Source organism: Sesamum indicum, linkage group LG3, assembly GCF_000512975.1.
Source record: "Sesamum indicum cultivar Zhongzhi No. 13 linkage group LG3, S_indicum_v1.0, whole genome shotgun sequence".
Lineage (NCBI taxonomy): Eukaryota > Viridiplantae > Streptophyta > Magnoliopsida > Lamiales > Pedaliaceae > Sesamum > Sesamum indicum.
Genome location: NC_026147.1, coordinates 14,729,517 through 14,749,231, shown reverse-complemented (window position 1 = coordinate 14,749,231; position 19,715 = coordinate 14,729,517). Strand labels below are relative to the sequence as shown.

Genomic DNA, 19,715 nt, shown 5'->3' with positions numbered 1-19,715 from the left:
TCTTTACACGTACACGTGTCTGATAATGCGCCTTTAGCAGAATCCATATCACAAACAACCAAGTCATTTTTGTTCTTCTCTGCGTCATTATCATCAATGTTTAAAATGGCGTCTACGCCTAAGTTTTCTACTACTTGGGTGTCATATGTGCTACTTTCCATCTCAGTCAGGCAGGCGTTGACCGATTCAAGAGTTTTGGCCGTCTCTTCTATGAACATCATCTGATGTTGTGGCTCTGAAGCAATGTTGATAGATTCATGAAGTAAAATCTCCAAGTTTTCAATAGTCAACGTGGATTTTGGTTCCAAAGTGGAGTCGCTTCTCTGTATCTCCTCTGTTGACGGTGTTCGAATATAGAACATCAGAAAATTGCAAGACTGATTGTGAAACGTATGCAAATACTAACTCTATATTGCATGCCTTACAACAAGTGATTCAGCATGTCTAAGACTCTAAGTAGCAAATATCTGCAGAATTTATTACAAAGAATACTCTTTTGTGCCTAGACAAGTTTCTTGGTAAGACTTGATGCAATAACGCAAAGCTGAGACATTATATGCAAAATGACAACTGACCTTCTAAATTGCATGGTAACCGATCATGCACTTGATCAACCAACATGGATTTTCCTCCCTCCAAATTCGACTCTTCCGTCTCCTCACCATTGCTGTGGATCACTTGATCAATCAACATGGATTTTCCTCCCTCCAAATTCGACTCTTCCATCTCTACTCCATTGCTCGAGATCTCAGGTATAGCAGATGTCTGAGGTTCACAGTCCTCATTAACATATCCGTGCTCTTCCTCTGAACCATGTAAAAATCCTAAGCTTCTTGAGAAACTGCAGGGCTAAAATGGAAAAAAGAAACGAGACCATATATGTTTTACTAACCCTTTTCGCCATTTGCCAGTCTTTCGACAGGAGGACTTAAATCAGCTCCAACATCATGAGAATCTGATCTATCAGGTTTCTCTTGAGAACCTTGTGTTTCATGTTCTTGAGTTAGTACCGGCTTGTCTTCCTTCAAATCATGTCCAGAACTGACTTCTTCTGCCTTTTCCACTGACTCATTGGTGCCTTTCTCGTCTGCCAGACGCCAATGCTTAGGGATGTTTACAGGAAAAAACAATCACAAGTTGAAAAGATTTATTACAACAATTGCATGATCGATCATACCTACAATCCCTGACGTGTTCTGATTCCCCATCCCTTCTCGCATGTTCAACGGTCTCTACTCCTGCACGAAAACAATGTCAGCCAGACATTCGAACACTGATCAGAACCACATTAGTCCCAAATATGAAAAATCACCGAGACTATCGTGCAAGAATTGAGACCATGATGAAGACGACCACGACCATAAACGATTTCTCAGATGTTAATAGGTATGAAAACTTTAGAAGACAGCTTTAATGCAGCAAGAATGTGTAGTGCCAGAGTGGTGGTACTTGATTAGTACAGCAACTTTTGGTCATGTTTGCTTAAAGCATAAGCCTTTAGACTTTGTTTTCTCTCATTCTTATTCCATACATTTGGAGTACAGAAAAGGAGGCTGAATTGAAGACCTTTTTACACTGTTAGAAGGTGTTCTTTTAGTACTTGTACAATGATGAGAATTCAGTTAAACTAAACAAAAGTTGGCTGAAAAGAGGTTGTCAGATGATGTTCTTTCGGCCCGGCGACAACTGTGGAGTTTCAAAGGATTATTTTTCTTAGGATGTGAGGAAGGAATATGGTGAAGTGATCTATTATGTGTCGGGAAATTTTTGCTCCAACTCAGGTTTGGTTAAATTTTAACTACTTATATGATATATATAATATATTTATGGTGTGATTGGTGTATAATTTAATAAAAGTGGCACATTTGTCATATGATTGATTTTGTTCGACGAAACTTGATTTAAGTAAGAAATTTGCATGTCTTAGCTGCATTTCTGCCAGCAAAATGAGTACTCTTGTGTAAGAGAATGTTTGAGTTGAGTTTTGCGGCTTCTTGTTCTTTCTATGGAATTTGGATTTTCTATTCCAAACGCTATTCATTTTGTACTGTTTTTAATATATACACACTTCTCTTTAGATAAAATAAATGATGCCATCTTTATACATGTCGCGTGTATAAATTAAATTCAATGAAAGATTCAATAGGAATTTGAACAGAAAATTCAATCAGCAGATCTATGAGGTGAGTTTTTTTCTTTTTCTTTTTGGTATAATTTAAAGGTATGTCGAATGAATTTACAGTGGCTACCTCAACTAACGAAATATGACTATCAAAAAATATATTTTGGGATAATTTAAAGGTAACATAAACGCAGTATAATGTGGTTATTGTCGAAACCCATTGTAACATTGTCCAATTTCATCACTATAGCTCTGTTGTCTAGTATTAAGCCTAGTGAAATTGAAGTACGCATTATATATTCACATAAAATGGGGAGCTCTATGTTCTCAACATTCTCAATGCCATAGAATCCCACCTACAGACTAGGTATATTAAGCTCGATGAGATTGGATTAAGGGGTGTATGCAAAAACTTATCACTATGTTTGTTTCATTTTTGACTTGTTTTGGTGTGTTCTGTGGAGATAGAGAGAGAAAAACAAAGATAAATAAGTATGTATTAGAGATAGTGTGTATGTTTTGATTTATTTTTGGAGATAATATAAAATAAGTATGGTATGTTTGATATTGTTTAGTGGGAGACAAAAACTACTATTCATTGTCAAATCATATTTCTTTTATATATATTTATATATATGTATGAGTATGTATATAATTCTTTTAGTTGTAGGGCTTATAATTAATGTAGACTTATTTTGACTAAAAATAAATGAGGCACTGTTTCAAAACATTTTAAAACACCATAAAAACTTCCAAAACAAATCAAGACCAACATTTACCATGTTTTGACTCATTTCAGAGACGGGCCAAAAATAAAACCAAACACTATGTATGCTTTTACAAAAGTTTCTAATTTTCGAAAACTAGACTGGATACATGATTAAAATGTAAAAATTGGAAGTATTTTGAAGTAATAGTTATATAGAAAAAGAAGCTAACGTAGAAATGTTAGGTAAAAAAGCTGATGTATTACCATCATATTTGTGAAATTACCTAATTATCCTGGTAGGTCGGTAGATTTTAACTATTACAAAGATCGGGTATTTTAGAAATATATAAAAATAATGAGATCAAAAAAATTATAATTTTTTTTAACTTATTTACAAAATATTTTAAGCTGCAATATATACTTTTACACCAACTTATAACTGTTAGCTTATTTTAGCTCATGTCACGTAATGTCGTGGGCCTGGAACATGACAGTTTCACTTGAATAAACATCATCTTCCTCAATTATTCTGCTTCATTCACATGATTCCTTGTCAACAGTTCCCCATTATAACAAAGGGGCCTCCATTGCATCAGGACCAGCCTATTTAGGACCAATCAAGTCTAATGCCATTACACATAATATTTTCTCAGAGATGGATTACATTTATATCACAAATTTACAATCATTAGTAATTAATATATCTAATTTTCAAATGTTAAATTACTATTATAGTATACCAACAACTACAATTAAAATAAATCAAATACCAACATATTGGTGAAACTCGAATCCATGACTTCTTGGTTACGAAACCTCAATTTCATCAATTAAACTAGATCTCGGTAAAATTACACTTTTAGTCCCATAGAAGAGGGAGTGACATTTTTACTCTGCTGCTTTATGAAAACTCGACACATTTAGTCATTTTACGGGATTCATGAAACTGAATGTATCGAGTTTTGTTTTTCAACTTTATGATCATTTTAGAAGTTTCATAGAATATAAGAATAAATGTGTTGCAATTTCCCAATTTTAAGACTTTTTAAAAAGCTTAAAATAGAAAACTAAAAATACATTGGATGTGTGAATGAAATGATTATAGTCAATATTTGGAAATTCTTTTGTTGGAGGAATAAATTATTGGGGCTAATGGTGGTGGAGCCCCAAATTATTGTGACAATAAAGCTTCGGAAATTATGGGACTATTCATGTGTTTTCTTGGTGTTAAAGCTTACACTGCCCTTAAACTCATCATAAGTATCCAATGTTTTGAATTTAATATATATATGTCATAAAATAATATTTATCTCCATATTTAATTTATTGAATTGAGTGTTTTTGCTTAAGGCGATACGATTTGTATCTATTTAAAATGAAAATCAACTATAGCATCTTATTTGATTGTGATTGCTGTCATACAAAGCCAACAAATCATTGTTTTCTGTCCAATTGCTAAAGCCTGTTGTCAAATTCGGTATGATGAAAATTGATGAATCAAGCGTTTGTTGTTGTGCTTAAAGTTGTAACTGCTAGCAATGATGCAACTCAATTTTTTGAAAATCGTAAAAATAGTAAGAACACCGTGTTTTGACTTTTGACTGTGGCATACAAGTCAGTACTATTTAATATATGCATATTTTATTTATGATTAAATACTTTTAAATCCCCTTTAAAAAAGCAAAATTACGCTTTTCTCTAAAAAGCTTTTGGAATTATACTTGCACCAGTAGTAAAAGTTCTCTATTTTACAATTGTACCACTTATGTTAGAATTTGAATGGACAATATTGACATCGAGGCTTGAAATCTTTGAACCAAACAGGGCCTTAATGTTGGGTAATTACATAAAACCCTCATTTGTCATGTAAAATTAGCTAAAAATCATTTTGTGTTAATGAAATAAAAAAAAAGTAAAAATGAATTGTAATTTTTAAAATAATGCACACTCTCCCCCACTGTCCGTCCCCCTAACAACACAAAAAATTTTTCACCCATTATATACTTGTATTAACAATCGTTGATCTTCAATGATAAAAAATAAAGGGTCCACATTGTACTAGTATATAAATATTTTTATTTATATATATATGTGTATATATTATATACATGTAAAAAGCAATGACGGTCGTTATACCTTTGGGCGAAGGCGACTTGCCCTCAATCGAGCGATCGTCATCCAAAAAGGGGCATTGGCGTCGCCTAAATTCCTTTTTTTCTCTAGACGACAATTGCCCAAATGCGGAGGGCATCATTGCCGTGCGCCTAGATCCATGCGATGACGACACCCCTTTTATGAGCGATAGTGGCCCAGATCTATCGGCCGTCACTGATGGTAAGTGGAAGGGAGCAAAAAAAGAAAATTTAGAAGGGGAAAAAACATACACTATTTTTGTTTTTATTTTCAAGTTATCTTCGAGATGAATCAAAACATACTCAATATTTGCTATCATACGGAAACACCTTATTTGGGTGTTTGTAACTATTTTAATATGAATATGTACATATATATACACACTTACATATACACAAATATATATAAAAAAGACATAATTTCATAATGAATAGTAATTTATGTCTCCCAAAACACAATATTAAACATATAATACTTATTTTAAATTATTTCAAAAAACAATCTCAACCATACATACTATTTCTAACACATACTTATTAATAATTTTATTTTTATGTTAAATATATAATAATATATTTTAATTTTAAATATCATTTATAGTAAATAATATAACTTTAAAAAATTGAGTTACTTTTTTGTATTTTGATATTTAATTATATATCCTATAAATAAATAGAATTTATTAAAATTTATCTAAACTAAATCATAACATTAATTTAGTTAATAATATTATTTATTATCTAATATCAAATTACAAGCTTCTTTTTTTATTTTTTTTAATTTTATGATAAAGTGTAATATAAACCTAAGGGGTAACTTTTTATCATTCTCACCACATTTATTGTTAATAGTTGAGAAAAAAATATTCATACTCACACAACTGGGAGTGTAATGCACTCTCCGTATGTTATTGATGAAACGGGTACTTTTTACAGGATTTACAATAACACAAGAATTTATTTTGCTCATTTCATTAATACCGACGAGTTTTCAGCTAATTTTAAATCACAGATGAGGTTTAATTACCCTCCTTAATGTTTCACATAGAGAAAAATTACAAGAACAAGATGTTTCATCTGCTGAAGTTCAGAGAACAAGCCTGATCATCAAGTAGTTCAAGGGAATATAATTTAACCTAAGATTAAGTCAAAAGTCCCTGTAGAGTGGATATCATCAAAATAGCCTATTCAACTATTACAATAGGGAAATACGAAACTCGTTAAGAATATTACAAACCGAATATTACAGATTTAATGAATAATAACAATGAATAAATGAATAAAGAAAAACAATAATTGTAGAATGAAATCGGCTCAGATTAAGCCAGATCCAACACAAGGGAACACGGTCACAAAAGTACCGTATCCAAAACACCGACCTACGGTAACACCACTGAAACTCAAAACCCGACCACACACTCTGATCACTTAGATCTTTTTATCAAAAGGTCACAAAGACCCCCAAACTCTCGATTTCACGAAGAAATGTAGGAATGCTTTACGAGATAATCACTTTTTTCGATGTCTCAGCAAGGGGAAGAAAACCCCTATTTAAAGGGTCGAGAGAAGAGGTGGGGATGGAAGGTCTAGGTCACTTTCCTTAAACCATTAAGTTGGTTTAGGAAAGAGCCCATGGCTGCCATTGAATGAAGGGAAAGAAAATCTCAGAGAAAATATAGAGAAGGAGAAGAGACAGTCGGCGCAAGAGAGAAAGAGAGATGAGAATGAGATTTAGGGTCAGGTAGCAGATATAAGTAGGTAGGTTTAGAATGGGTCGGGTTTACCGGGTCGGTTCCTTGGGCTGCCAAGTGGGCTGCGCAAGTGGGCCGCCAAGTAAGCCTCTTCAATAAAGTCATTGGGTCACAATTATTTATAACAGTCCCACAATCCTTAATCAGTAACATTCTTCTGTAAGAATTTATGCACAAGGAACCACTAAAAGTGAGAAACATACAACAATCATGTCCTATCCTTCAGAAAGCAGAAAACACAGTATCATACAATGTGCACTGAGATGAGTGCTTTTCAAACCATAATGTTACAGATTTGAGCAAAGAATGTCGATTCTTCTCACATGCTGCCTTAGATGGTATTATTATTGTTGAAACTTGAAGAGAAGCTGTTCATGAAGTTTGATGAAATCACACATATGGTACATATGAAGAGGTACGAGGTTTCTCCAAAGCATATTTACACATAAAATGGTTTTTCAAGCTGGAATAGGTTCAGGCAGCCTGCCATTCTCGGACGGAGATAAACTATCATAGTATTCGACCAAGACTTTCCAGCCGCTAGGGCACATGAAACCGTCTGGAGGGCTTTCCCTGTTCTTTGCAAGGGTTCGCATCTGGAGTAACAAGATGTAATTGGACAATGTAATAAGTAAAAATGTTGCTAGAAACTAAAGTAGGGCTTGTACGAGTTAATCATACTGACCACCCTGACGTTAAGTATACTAGCAGTCGAGCACAATCAGATGCGTGTGTAGAATAAAATTAATTACACTATATTCTCGGCATGTATGTTTTTTAAATAACTGATTCTCCCAAAGATAGAATTGTCAGGGAAAAATTTGTACCGTAAAAAAGACTACAAGGAATGTTTGTGTAATTTGCAGAATTGATGAAGCTTTCTATTGTACTCGAACCTCAGAAGATGTCTATTTAATTATTCTAACTTATAATGTACTAAAATACACAAGAATTTCATAGAAGCTTTCTGAAGACAAACTTTTTCATATATCTTAACAGTAATCCTAGTTAAGACAGAAAAATCTACTTCTTGTTTTCAATTTTGGTAAACTATGTGAGTTTTCCAGAAATTTGATACAATTACAAATATCTTTTTATTTGAGAAATTATTCATATCTTTGAAGAATGACGTCTGTTCAACAATTAAGCCATTTTGTTAGTTTTCGTTAAGGTTTCTCTCCAAGTTTGTATTGAATTGCCTAAAATGATCTTTGGGACCCTCAATTAGAATTTACATATTTTTAAAAATTTTATATTTTTTTACAATAACATCCGTCCAACATCACATTATTCTATTTTTATTTTTTAAAAAATTAAAATTTCAATAAAAGTAAAGTTGACATTTTCACCTTATCACTTCAATAATCACATAATTATATTAGATATCTCAAGAAATATCGTAATTTCTCGAAGGATGATAGCGTATTTGTTATTAATTTTCAAGAAAAGAGAACATATATACCTTAGTGCCAGATATGAAGAGAAAATCTTGAGCCCTTGATGGATCAAAGAATGCCATTTTGCTCTGAGTCTTGTCATATGCAGCCACCTGAAATAATTCCCAACTCTGTATTAAATTTCAAGATAACTATTTGGGATAATTATATTTATACCTCTTGATTCCTGATTCATTTATACAAATTATTCTTATTTTTTACATAATTACAGAATTTACTCCTGATTTATAATTTATTTACACAAATCACCTTTCTACGTAATTAAAAAACTATCCCTGACAGCCTAAAATCAGGGGTAGTTTGCATAATATTGTTAACATTTCTGAGGTGTGTGTAATTTTCTAAAAAATAGGAATGATTTGTGTAATGTTAAAAGTTTTTTATGGATGCATGTATAATTTTTTAAAATATAGGATGATTTGTGTAAAAAGATCATATTTCTGCGAGATGTTCCTAATTATTTTAATTGTATTACATCACAAAAAAGCTTCATTGCATCTAATTTTAGAGTAAAATGTGAATGGTGTTTGTTTACCTTGAACGGCAGAATGTTGAGCCGCTCCAGCCCGGGAGCCATGCTCAGCACCTTCTTCCCGTGATCAGCATCATAGAGATCTCGTTTCTCAAGCGGGTGGCTCATGCCTGCCGGATCTCGGCCTACAATATAGAAGTTGGCGCCCGCATTAATCCTTGCCTTGGCATGCCATTGCACCTCAGTCGGGCCGGCATAATGCATCGGCGATGGGAATATAGACACCACTGTAGTCTCAGGGTCCAGAACGCCGTCTTCAAGCACCTATCAGAACACGTCAATGGATAGTTAACATTGCCGGAAGGAAGCTTTGAGGATTTGTTTGGTTTAAGTGACAGAAAAAGGAAAGTGGAAGGGGAGGTAAAGTGAAAAAAGCAAGAGGGAGAGAAAAATAATTTTTGTTTTAAGTTGTTTGTTATGATTAAATTTTAAATATTTTTCTTTATCTGGTATTAAAAAATAGATTGAGAAAAAAATACTATTTTTTTATAATTAACCATTCTAATATATATTTGAAAATAAACAAGTTAGTATTATATAGAAAATTTAAGAATCTTATTAGTAAAAATATTCGTCAAACAAGAATAAAATATTTATCAAAATGAGTATTGTGCATTTATTTTAAGCTATTAAATTTAGATAAAATAAAAAATACTATCAATGATTCACGACGTAGTAGTTTTTCCGGCAATTTGATTGTCTTGAAAAATTGTATACCAATATTATCAGCAAAAAGAAAAAAAGAAAATTATATATGAATAATAGAGTAAATAAAAATAAAATATGTTCCTTTCTTTTTATTATCTTCTTGGCCTTATACTTTTATTTTTCCATCAAATTTTGGATGATAAAAAAGTTGGATTTTAAATGGGTTTCATATGCATCCAATTTTATTTACTCTCCAACTATTCTCCCTAAGCAAACGCCAAACCTTTTGTTATACATCAACGTTCACTTTCACCTTTTTTATATAATCACTTTTCATCCAACCAAAATCTTGGGCTATGTTTACTTCAAGTGATTGGGCTTAATATCCCAAGATATTCAGTCCTTTCATTCATTTACTTGAATATATTATGGCCCGCTATTAATGCCACAAGCCCATTATAGTCTTTCACGAACACATGATATAAAACCTAATTAACTTGATGGGATATATTATCCGACGAGGTCTACGTGTGTGAGCTCAAAATTCAAATTACAAACAACCCTCACTTATACAAAGATACCCAGGTTCAATTTCTCTAAGAAAGTTGTTGTTCATTGGTTTTTATGGGAGGGTATTTTTTAAAATTAATCAATTGTCACTTATTTTATCCCAAATATACATTAAAAATAAGCATAAAATTAGTTTTATCCCAAATTTTATCGATACAAGTGAACAAAGTATATAGTGTGATAATTTTAATTTATTTCACACTTAATCCATCATTAATCAATACCTACCTAATCCCATCACTTGAAGCCAACGAGTCCTTAGGGTAAGATAATGTCTTACCTAAGAAAAATATGATTTACAATTACATTTTGCCTTCCTGAATTATTTTTACTCCTCTAAACTAACAAATATAATACTTATATCCTGGTTGAATAAGATTGCCTATCATAGCTTGAATAATTATATTATTTTTGATATATTTTAGTAGTTTGTATATTAAACAGTCATCAAATTATTTTCTAACTATATAAGAAGAATTTTTAATAAATGAAAATTTTTAAATTAAAGTGGAGTAATAAGTTAGTGTATATAAAAGATACACAATGAAAATAATATCCCAACAAAAAGATCTTTTATATGAAAGTTTTTTTTTGTATATTTATTGTACTCATTCATTATTTACCTTAAATTACAAAATGAACTACTTTACATCCCAAAATTAATTAATGAGTATAATAAATACCCAAAACACTTTCATGTAAAAAATATTATTAATTTGGTAATAAAATTAAGCTATTAACTATATAATTTTTAGATAAAAATGAGTAGTTATATATTCATTTTTTAAATATATATTCTTTAAAAAATATGAGAAAATGCAGTTTTTAATCTTCTTTTCCTAAAAGTATTCAAATTTTAGTTAAGCATATATATATATAAAATATCAATTTCATTTCAAAAGTATATAGAAATTGTTGGGATATTATATTTGTTATGTATCTATTATATATATTAATTTATTACTCTATTGTTTTATTTAATTCTTCACTTATTAAATTTTTTAAATTTAGAAAATAATTTGAAGATGATTTAATATGTAAAATACTAAAATAAATTGAGAATAATATAATTGATCAAGACATAAAAAATAATATGTTAATTTTCTTTTTAACATGATTTCTTATTGTCATTATATTTTGAACAAAACAAAATTAAGTTTGGTCAAAGCTCCAACTAGAACAATTATATGGTGACAAATAGACAAATGTATGGAGCCATGCCCACAAAAGGAACATTGCAAACATAACGGGAGGGTTTTAGGTAGAAACGGAGAATTTTGAGAGTGGATGTGAATGTAATTCAATTTTGGCTTGAAAAAAAATATAATTTTATATTTATAGAGATGTTTATATGTAATTAATTCTAAAAATTAACATATTAAATTAGTAGAAAATACTATTAACATGCCAAGCTTCTACTTTGAATCAAGCTTATAGGTCTACTTTTGTTTTTGAATATTTTTAACTTCTTTTGTTCTAATATTTTTGGAAATAATACAAGCAATCCCCTTGTGGTATGGCAAATCAGCAAATTACCCCCTTATGAAAAAACAAGTAGCAATTTACCTCCCTGTATTTTTTAAGATACAATAATTTACCCCTCTATGATTTTTAAAATGAATCAATTTACCTCTCTGTATAAGGAGGCAAATTGCTTCATTTTAAAAAGTACAGCATGGTAAATTACTATATTTTTTTCATAGGTGAGTAATGTGCTCATTTTCAATATCACAGTGGGTAAATTGCTATTCACCCTAACATTTTTTGACATAAATTGCTTGACTGTTGGACTAATATAGTACATTTCATTATGAGAATACTTTTACAATTCAAAGTATGAATTTTTTCAGTGGAAAATTCAAATGTAATAAATTAAAGATGTTTAAAGTTTGAAGAAAAGAAAAATCATAACTTGTTCCTATATAAGTACTTAATTCAATAAATAAAGGTTATTTTTTCATCTAATTATAATAATAATAATAACAATAAATCACTAGAAATTATCTTAACCAAAGGATCTTTAACAAAAATTTATTCATATTCATAAGAACCATTGTTTTGTTAGATAAACCTTCTTATATAGATTTGTGCATATCTAATCTATATGGACATAGAATCCAATTAATTTAATATGATAATTAAATAGGAATATTTTAGACATGAAACTTTTTTCAAAAGAATATTTAAACATCTATAATAGTAGAGATTTTGTTAAGTTAATTAACTAATATCCAAGTATAATTTAAAAATATTTACTCGTTATTTAAAAAATTATAAATAATTCTCTGAAATTAATGACTGTTTAACAAATATTCTTTCGTGATAACCCATTATAGGGGGTATTTGTTAGATGGTCGTTAACTCCAAAAGGGTATTTGTAATTTTTTTAAATAATTAGAAGATATTCGTAATCATGACCAACCTATAAAAGACCTATTGTAATGATAGTAATCCTTAACACACCCTGAGCCACTTATGCAGCGAGTATTCAAACCCCTGCCCTGCCCTGCCCTAGCTCGCCCCCTCTTCCGCTTTATGCGACTTAGGTTTAAACATAAATATATGATATCAATTGCAAATGTAAAAAGTCGTCTAACCTTCTCATGCTGCTTCATTCGCCAACTGAGGGGGACATCATCTGCTTTTGTGTAACCTCCCAAGGGATGGAGCAAGAGGATAGGGTTCTTATATCCCATCCTAAGAAGCCGACGCCTAGTGTCGGTCATCAACAGAGCGTGGCCGTTGTGCACCGGGTTTCTCAGCTGGAAAGCAAATACAGCATCTGCATTCCGTCTATCAAACTCGTCCCGTAGTTGTGCAGGGGAAAGTCGGAAGCGGTCAAGACCGTCGTCGTACTTGACCGGATTTATGACCTCTAGATCACCACCAATAAGCCAGTTTCCAGCATGGGTAATGGCTTCCTCAACATAGGGCAGACCAGGTGCTGTGGTGCCCCAGGTTCTTGCTATTCTTTCTTCTTTGTTGTGCTTGTAGATTTCAATGCTACAAGTACATAGGTATCATTCAGTATAAAGGGCAAGTTTATACGGTAACCTAAAGTGGACCCTTATGAAATTTGGTCCTATTGAAATTTGTCGTAATAATAAATACTTTCTCATTAAATTACAAATATTGCTTTAAAATTAACGGCTACCAAACAAATATCCCCGACGATTGATGGGCTGTCACAGGAGGGTATTGATTAGATAACTATTAATTTACTTTACAATTTAATATATTATATTATGCATAAGGCATATTATAAAAATTCTACCATTTTATGTTTTTTATTAAAAATAAAAAAATGACAGTTTTTTTTTTTTTAAATTCGATTATTCGATTTTTAACTGAACCAAATTAGAAAAAAGTTCGTTTATAACCGGATTGAATCGAACAAATTAATTCAATTCGGTATTGACGTACTGAATTTTTGGTTGATCGAAAAAGTAGTTCGATTTGGTCAATCGAATTGAACAGACCTACTACAAAATAAGGTACAAAAGCTACAAAAAAATTTAATACTAAAATTAGTGTCGAGCTGATTAATAAGTAAAATTATCTTTGCTAATCTACATTATTCAATATATATCACACAACTCGCTCATAAATTTATTGGCAAGTAAATTTTCATTGTTAAATTCATCAGTAAATAAATTTTTTAAACTAAATAATATACTGTAGCAACAAAATTTTTACTTATTAATTAGTTCCACGTTAATTTTTTTCCTAGTTATTGAGTAATTAATATACCAATTCTACTGTACCAAAAAGAAAAAATAATAAAAGTCTGGGCAACCACCTTCTATTATAAAATAATTAGTAGCAATAATTTCTTAAGTTTAAAAACAGCATAATCTCCAACTTTAGGAACACAATGTCGGAGAAAGGACACGACTTCTCACTGTATATACATAATCTAATCACGTTTTTAAGTTGCTCCAGCTAAGCAATGCATTAACTGTTTCAGACACTCAGCAATTGAAAGTACAAACGAAAATTAAAAACAATACAATGAAATCAAGTCAACCGTGACAACTATACAGATTCTGTTAATTATTTTATTAAAATTTTATTTTTTTAATTAACTTCCATATTTCTAATTTTTTTTATTTGTCCAATTAATATATGTTTATAATAATTATTTTTTAAGATTTAAAATTAAATGTGCACAAATACAACAAGAATTATAATATTTAACTATGGTTAATTGCCATTATCAATAATAAGAGTTAATTATTTTACACCCCTTTTAAAAATACGAAATTATATTTTTTTTCGAAAAAATTTGAAATTATACTTACAACTATTTTTAAAATTTATTGCTTACACCTGACTCCCTTTTATTAGAATTTGGACAAAAAATATTGAAGTTAGCAAAAAATTGAATAAATTTTTAATTTTACCTCTCGTTTAATGTTAGAGAAAAATTGCATAAATTTTTAATTTTACCTCTCGTTTAATATTTTCATGTATTAATTTTGTAGTTATGAAACAAAAAATAGAGTGATGTTAACCTAATTTTATATATATATTATATTTATTTCTTTGTAAGTACAAAAATATACATGAAAATATTAAATACAAGACAAGATTAAATATTTATGTAATTTTTTTTCTTACGTCAAGAATTTTTCTTCCAAACCCTATTGGGAGGGGGTCAGGCATACATAAAAAATTTTTGGAAGATGAGTAAATGTAATTTCAAAACTTCTTTGGAGAAAAGTATAATTAGCATTTTTAAAGGGGTCCAAGTGTAATTAACTATAATAATAAATAGCCATAACAAATAGTCAATGACCACAGCCACGCAATGGATGTTGGTGGTAATTTTTTCGATGGTAGCTAAAATATTTTAGTCATGACAAATATTTTTACCATAACTTCTAGATGTGGTGAATAATTTTCCATGATGGAAAAATTATTTTTTTATATCAAATTTATTTAGTTGTGATTAATAATAATTATTTATTATGATTTAATTCATATCTATTAATATTGTAATTAATAGTTTTTTTTCTAATGACATATTTGAGTATCAATAAACATTATTTTCTGGATCATTCAATTTAATTATTTTTATTAAGAAAACGCACTAAAAATTAATTATTTAGAATGTTCACACATGATATGCGATCCACTTTTAAATTATATTTTAATTTTATTATAATTTTAAATTTTCAAATGGAATACAAATATCAGTTATTCAACGAACATGACGTCAAAACGTAGTAAAAAATTCTTATTGAACAGCTTCATTAATTATACACAATTAACTATTAAATTTTTTTATATAGAGAAATCAATAAAAAAAGATCATATATATCAAAATATAAATTTTATAAAATTTAAATGGTAAAATGACCAAAAAAAAAAAAAGAAAAATTAGAGAAAGTATGAAAAAAGAATAGTTCGAAAGGTAAATTGTTATTTACATAAATTTATATGTATTAATATTCAATAAGCAGAAAAGTGAAATGACTAAATTTGCTTACTCATTCAAGATGGCAACCATGTCGTCCTTCTCATCAACAAGCGCGACGCTGGTAAACGATCCGACCCGGCTCTTCTGGGCGTCATCGATGGCGAGGACGACGGGCACGGACATATTCACAACCGACCCGTTTTCGAGCCGGAGGGAATTGAAATGAAGTGTTTGGAGGAACTCGGACTCTCTCATGAACCCCTTCAACGGGCTGGCCCAGCCCTCGCTGAGCACGTGCACCCATTGAAGGTCAATCTTTGAAAGCTTGATCTTCGGCAGGTGTGAGGCCTGCTGCAATTTCCACTCTTTATCAGACTCTTTAACGAAGAGTTGGACCAGCTTTCCGCCATCCGGGTCGATCAGGGAAGCGGAGATTCTGGTTCTCGGAGCGGGGAGCCGCCGGCGGGGGAGATTCAGAGGCGGATCGAAGGTTTTTGGTAATTTCGGGAAAGAATGAGGGAGCTGGGTGGAAGTTTTCAGGTAAAGAGAAGCCATGGCTGCCATTTTTGGCTCTCTCTCTCTCTCTCTTATTTCTTCTCACTGTGCTTTGATGATTATAACTTATAAGGTTTGGGGAGGATAGAAAGAGAGGCAAAATTACAAAATTAGTCTTACAATTTAGCACCATTTCAAACTTAATGCTACATTTTATGAAATTTTAAAGTTAACATTATGTTTTGTAAAATATTATAAAAAGAGGTCAAAACGTTACTAAAAATCCCCCTCCTATTGACAGACGTTAAAACTTATCAGCAGCATACGGTCGGCCTTCCTTTTTTTTTTTGGTTCACATGCGCTTTACTTTCATACAAGTTCTCCACCAGTAAAATATTATAAAAAGAGGTCAAAACGTTACTAAAAATCCCCCTCCTATTGACAGACGTTAAAACTTATCAGCAGCATACGGTCGGCCTTCCTTTTTTTTTTTGGTTCACATGCGCTTTACTTTCATACAAGTTCTCCACCATTAGTTTAAACGTTTATAATATCAAATATCATGCTACAAAGTGGAGATTAGAAGTGGTGGATACCACTTACATGTGAAGTTTTTGGATGGATTAAGGATGGTGGACATTTTATAACGTTAGAGAGGTTCATTTTTCTCGTATCACATTTATATCATCATTTGAACATACAGCTCGTCATCAATCGTATCACCTCATTGTAAATCATTGAATATGCCCCACATTAAGTAAGATAGTCTTATCTTAATAAATCATTGACGGTTTATCAACTCCATTCGACGCTCATCTCAATGTATCATCTGTACATTGACATCTTTACAATTTGATTCTAGTCAATTATCAAATAGAAATGTGTCACAATCATTCACAATAACTCCATCATTCATTTTCTTTCGCAACTTAATCAATCAATTAGAACCATATTATAATTATCCCCATAATTCAACTTTATTCGCCATATGTATCACATAATCATAGACAAAATATATAACAACCATTTCATGAGACAAACATATAATCCAGTTAAGTACATGACAATTTATGATCAAGTTCATAGATAGACAAGTAGATACATATATATAGATCCAATTAACTAAACTTACATCACTTTCCCCAACTATTTAAATAATGAAATGATGTGGATAATCCTAAACGTTGTTCTCGTGTCCTATAATAAATTATAAAACGTACGATCAATGAATCATTAATATTGTAATTTCTTCACAAAGCGTTTGATCATATTCGTACACTTCGCACTAATTCTTGATAAAGCGTTTGATAATATTTGATATATATATATATATATATATATATATATTGATAAGGATGTAAGGAGTGTTTACACCTTGTCCTTATTCCACCACCTCATCCCCTTTTTCATCTCATTTGTATTTTTTTTTACTAATTTTAGTGTATAAAATAATTATATATATGTAGTAAAAGAAAATTGTATTTGTTCTCTCTCATCTTTACAATTCTAAACTTTAGCCCCACCATTCCTACTCTTCAAATTTTTGTTCACTTCCAAGAATTTGTCCTGTCCAACAAAATTCTAATTAATCACCAAATATACTTCATCATCATACGGGTTATCCATATTATTACACTAATAATGGATAATTATTTATTAAGATTTCAGGATGTTACAGTTCTATTTTTAAATTTTTAGTACTTTAATTTATTAATATTTTTTAATTATATTTTAAAAATTATTATAATTTTTTTTTGAATTTATTATCATCTAAGGCCATGTTTACTACATCCTAAGCTGGATAGCCTTGCTAATAGGCCTTAGTTAGGTGTTTATAAGTAGGTGGGTCCAACCAAATTATCTACTAACTTTCTTTTCCTTTGTTGTCCCCAACATTACATCTCATTTTAGCTGAATTACCCCATGACTTAAACAAAATTACATTATGGCCATTACTGTAATAACTAGTCAATTATCAAGTCTTACTTGTCTTCTTTGTTACACTGAGTTTGTCTATTTTGCACAGTGCACACATCCAATTTTTTGTAACATATTTTCACTACATTAGCTTTTGATAACCCTTTTTTTTCGCATAGTCGTTTAGTTGTATGCTATTTATGATTGAGATGCTATTTGAAAATAATCACATTTGTCCTTGTTCTAATTCCCCGAAATAATTTTCTATAGAGATTCATTAGTTTTTGGTGCATATAATCGCATTTCCCCCTTTTACTGACTTCTTGTCTGTAATAACGTTTTATTAGTAGTTGGACTATACGGATGTTCATCTTGCAACCATTATGAAATGTTAATTATAAATTCTTTCTAAGAGTTCTATCCTGATTCCACCCCAAGTTAAGTACCTGGAAACTCACAAATTTGTAAATCGTCCCTTGCAGTAGTGCTAGCATTATATGACTACATGTATCGTGTTATAAAAAATAGATTGTTTGCTATTGTTATTAGAAACTCTCATCCAATGTATGTTTCTTAGAATGAGGAGAAACCACAAATATGCCCATTAATTGCTGTTGAGAAAATAATGGTTGTATCGTTGTTGCACTCACATTCTTTTTGTACAATTGTGCATACTTGAAAGCTAGGATCCCGAACGCCAGGCGTGTTCGGTTTGTCGTTACAGGAGTAACTTTAGGATCCTCGAATAAGTTAGGCACCTGTTTAGGTTAGTTGAGTACGATGACATGGTCTGTCTTAGGAACCTACTTAAGGGTCTTAACGCATTTGACCGTCTTTGTTATTTACTTGAACATTCCTATGGGCTTTCGGACACAAAATTCGTCACTATGTCGAAACAAATTGCATTATTCCTTAATGTTATCTCCATTCACAAGAAAAATTGGGTTATCAAAATTTTATTAGATCTGGAAGAATAGTGAGCAAACATTTCCACGCAGTACTGAAAGCTATAATAATGCTTCACAAAGTTCCTTGCACTGCCAACTCTTGTTGATGAGGATTGCATCGATAGCAGGTGGAGATTAAGGTAAACAGGCCGACAAGCTTTGTAATATTTCATAGCACTTCATTTCTTGCATTGTTATTTCTGTTTGTATGACAATGCACCAACTCTTTTACTAGGGGTCTCTTGGCGCACTGGACAGAACATTTATTGATGTAAGAGTTAGTGAACAGGATTATCACACTCGAAAGGGCCATGTTGCAGGTGAATGTTCTTAGAGTTTGTAACCTAAATATGCAATTCATATATGTCCTAATGGGTTGGGAAGGTAATGCTGCAGATAATAGGGTGTTGCACGACACAATCAACAGGCCGAATGGTTTACATGTCCCTAATGGTAACCAATCGTCAACACGTTGGGCATTTAAAGCAGTTGAAAATTTGGTTGTATTCAATGTTTAATAACAAACCAGATTGTTTTCACCATATAGAATGTTTTCTATTTTTCTATTCAGTGTGAAACTATCTTGGTTTCATTTCAGGTAATTACTACTTGTGCGACAACGTTTACACGAACGCTGAAGGCTTCCTCAGCCCATATAGAGGTGTTGCTTGAATGGGATCGTGGAGTAGGAGGACCACAGAACCGCGAAAAATACTTTAACTTGAAACACTCTTCTGCAAGGAATGTCATTGAACGAGCCTTCGGACTATTGAAAGTTCATTAGGCAATATTGAGAAGCTGGTCTTTTTATCCCATAAACATCCAAGATAGGATCATTTTGACTTGTCGTTTGCTGTACAATTTCATACGCTCAAAGATGCCAAATGATCCTTTAGAGCTAGAGATTTCGGAACATGTTGATGCAACCACCGACTTGAGCGTTGAATATATTGGTAGTATTGAAACTACTACCACCTGGTACTAGTGGAGAGAGAGTTAGCTTCATCTATGTA

The 19,715-nt window shown here is 31.3% G+C and overlaps 1 protein-coding gene across 1 annotated transcript; it reads right to left on the bottom strand.

Moving 5' to 3' along the window:
• Nucleotides 6,906–16,022, bottom strand: LOC105158413 (ATP sulfurylase 1, chloroplastic-like). Its single transcript, XM_011075167.2, has 5 exons — nt 15,414–16,022; nt 12,519–12,924; nt 8,707–8,967; nt 8,177–8,263; nt 6,906–7,310 (listed from the first exon to the last, which is right to left on the bottom strand). The coding sequence occupies exons 1-5, from the start codon at nt 15,905–15,907 to the stop codon at nt 7,173–7,175; spliced, it is 1,386 nt and encodes a 461-aa protein (XP_011073469.1). The 5' UTR covers nt 15,908–16,022; the 3' UTR covers nt 6,906–7,172.

Bases quoted from the DNA above. Each gene is read 5' to 3' on its own strand.
- LOC105158413 (XM_011075167.2), bottom strand. From the start codon at position 15,907: ATGGCAGCCATGGCTTCTCTTTACCTGAAAACTTCCACCCAGCTCCCT. The intron at 12,925-15,413 runs GTAAGCAAATTT...ATGTACTTGTAG, and splicing joins ATGGTTGCCATCTTGAATGA to CATTGAAATCTACAAGCACA. The intron at 7,311-8,176 runs GTATATATGTTC...TTGTTACTCCAG, and splicing joins TCTTCATATCTGGCACTAAG to ATGCGAACCCTTGCAAAGAA.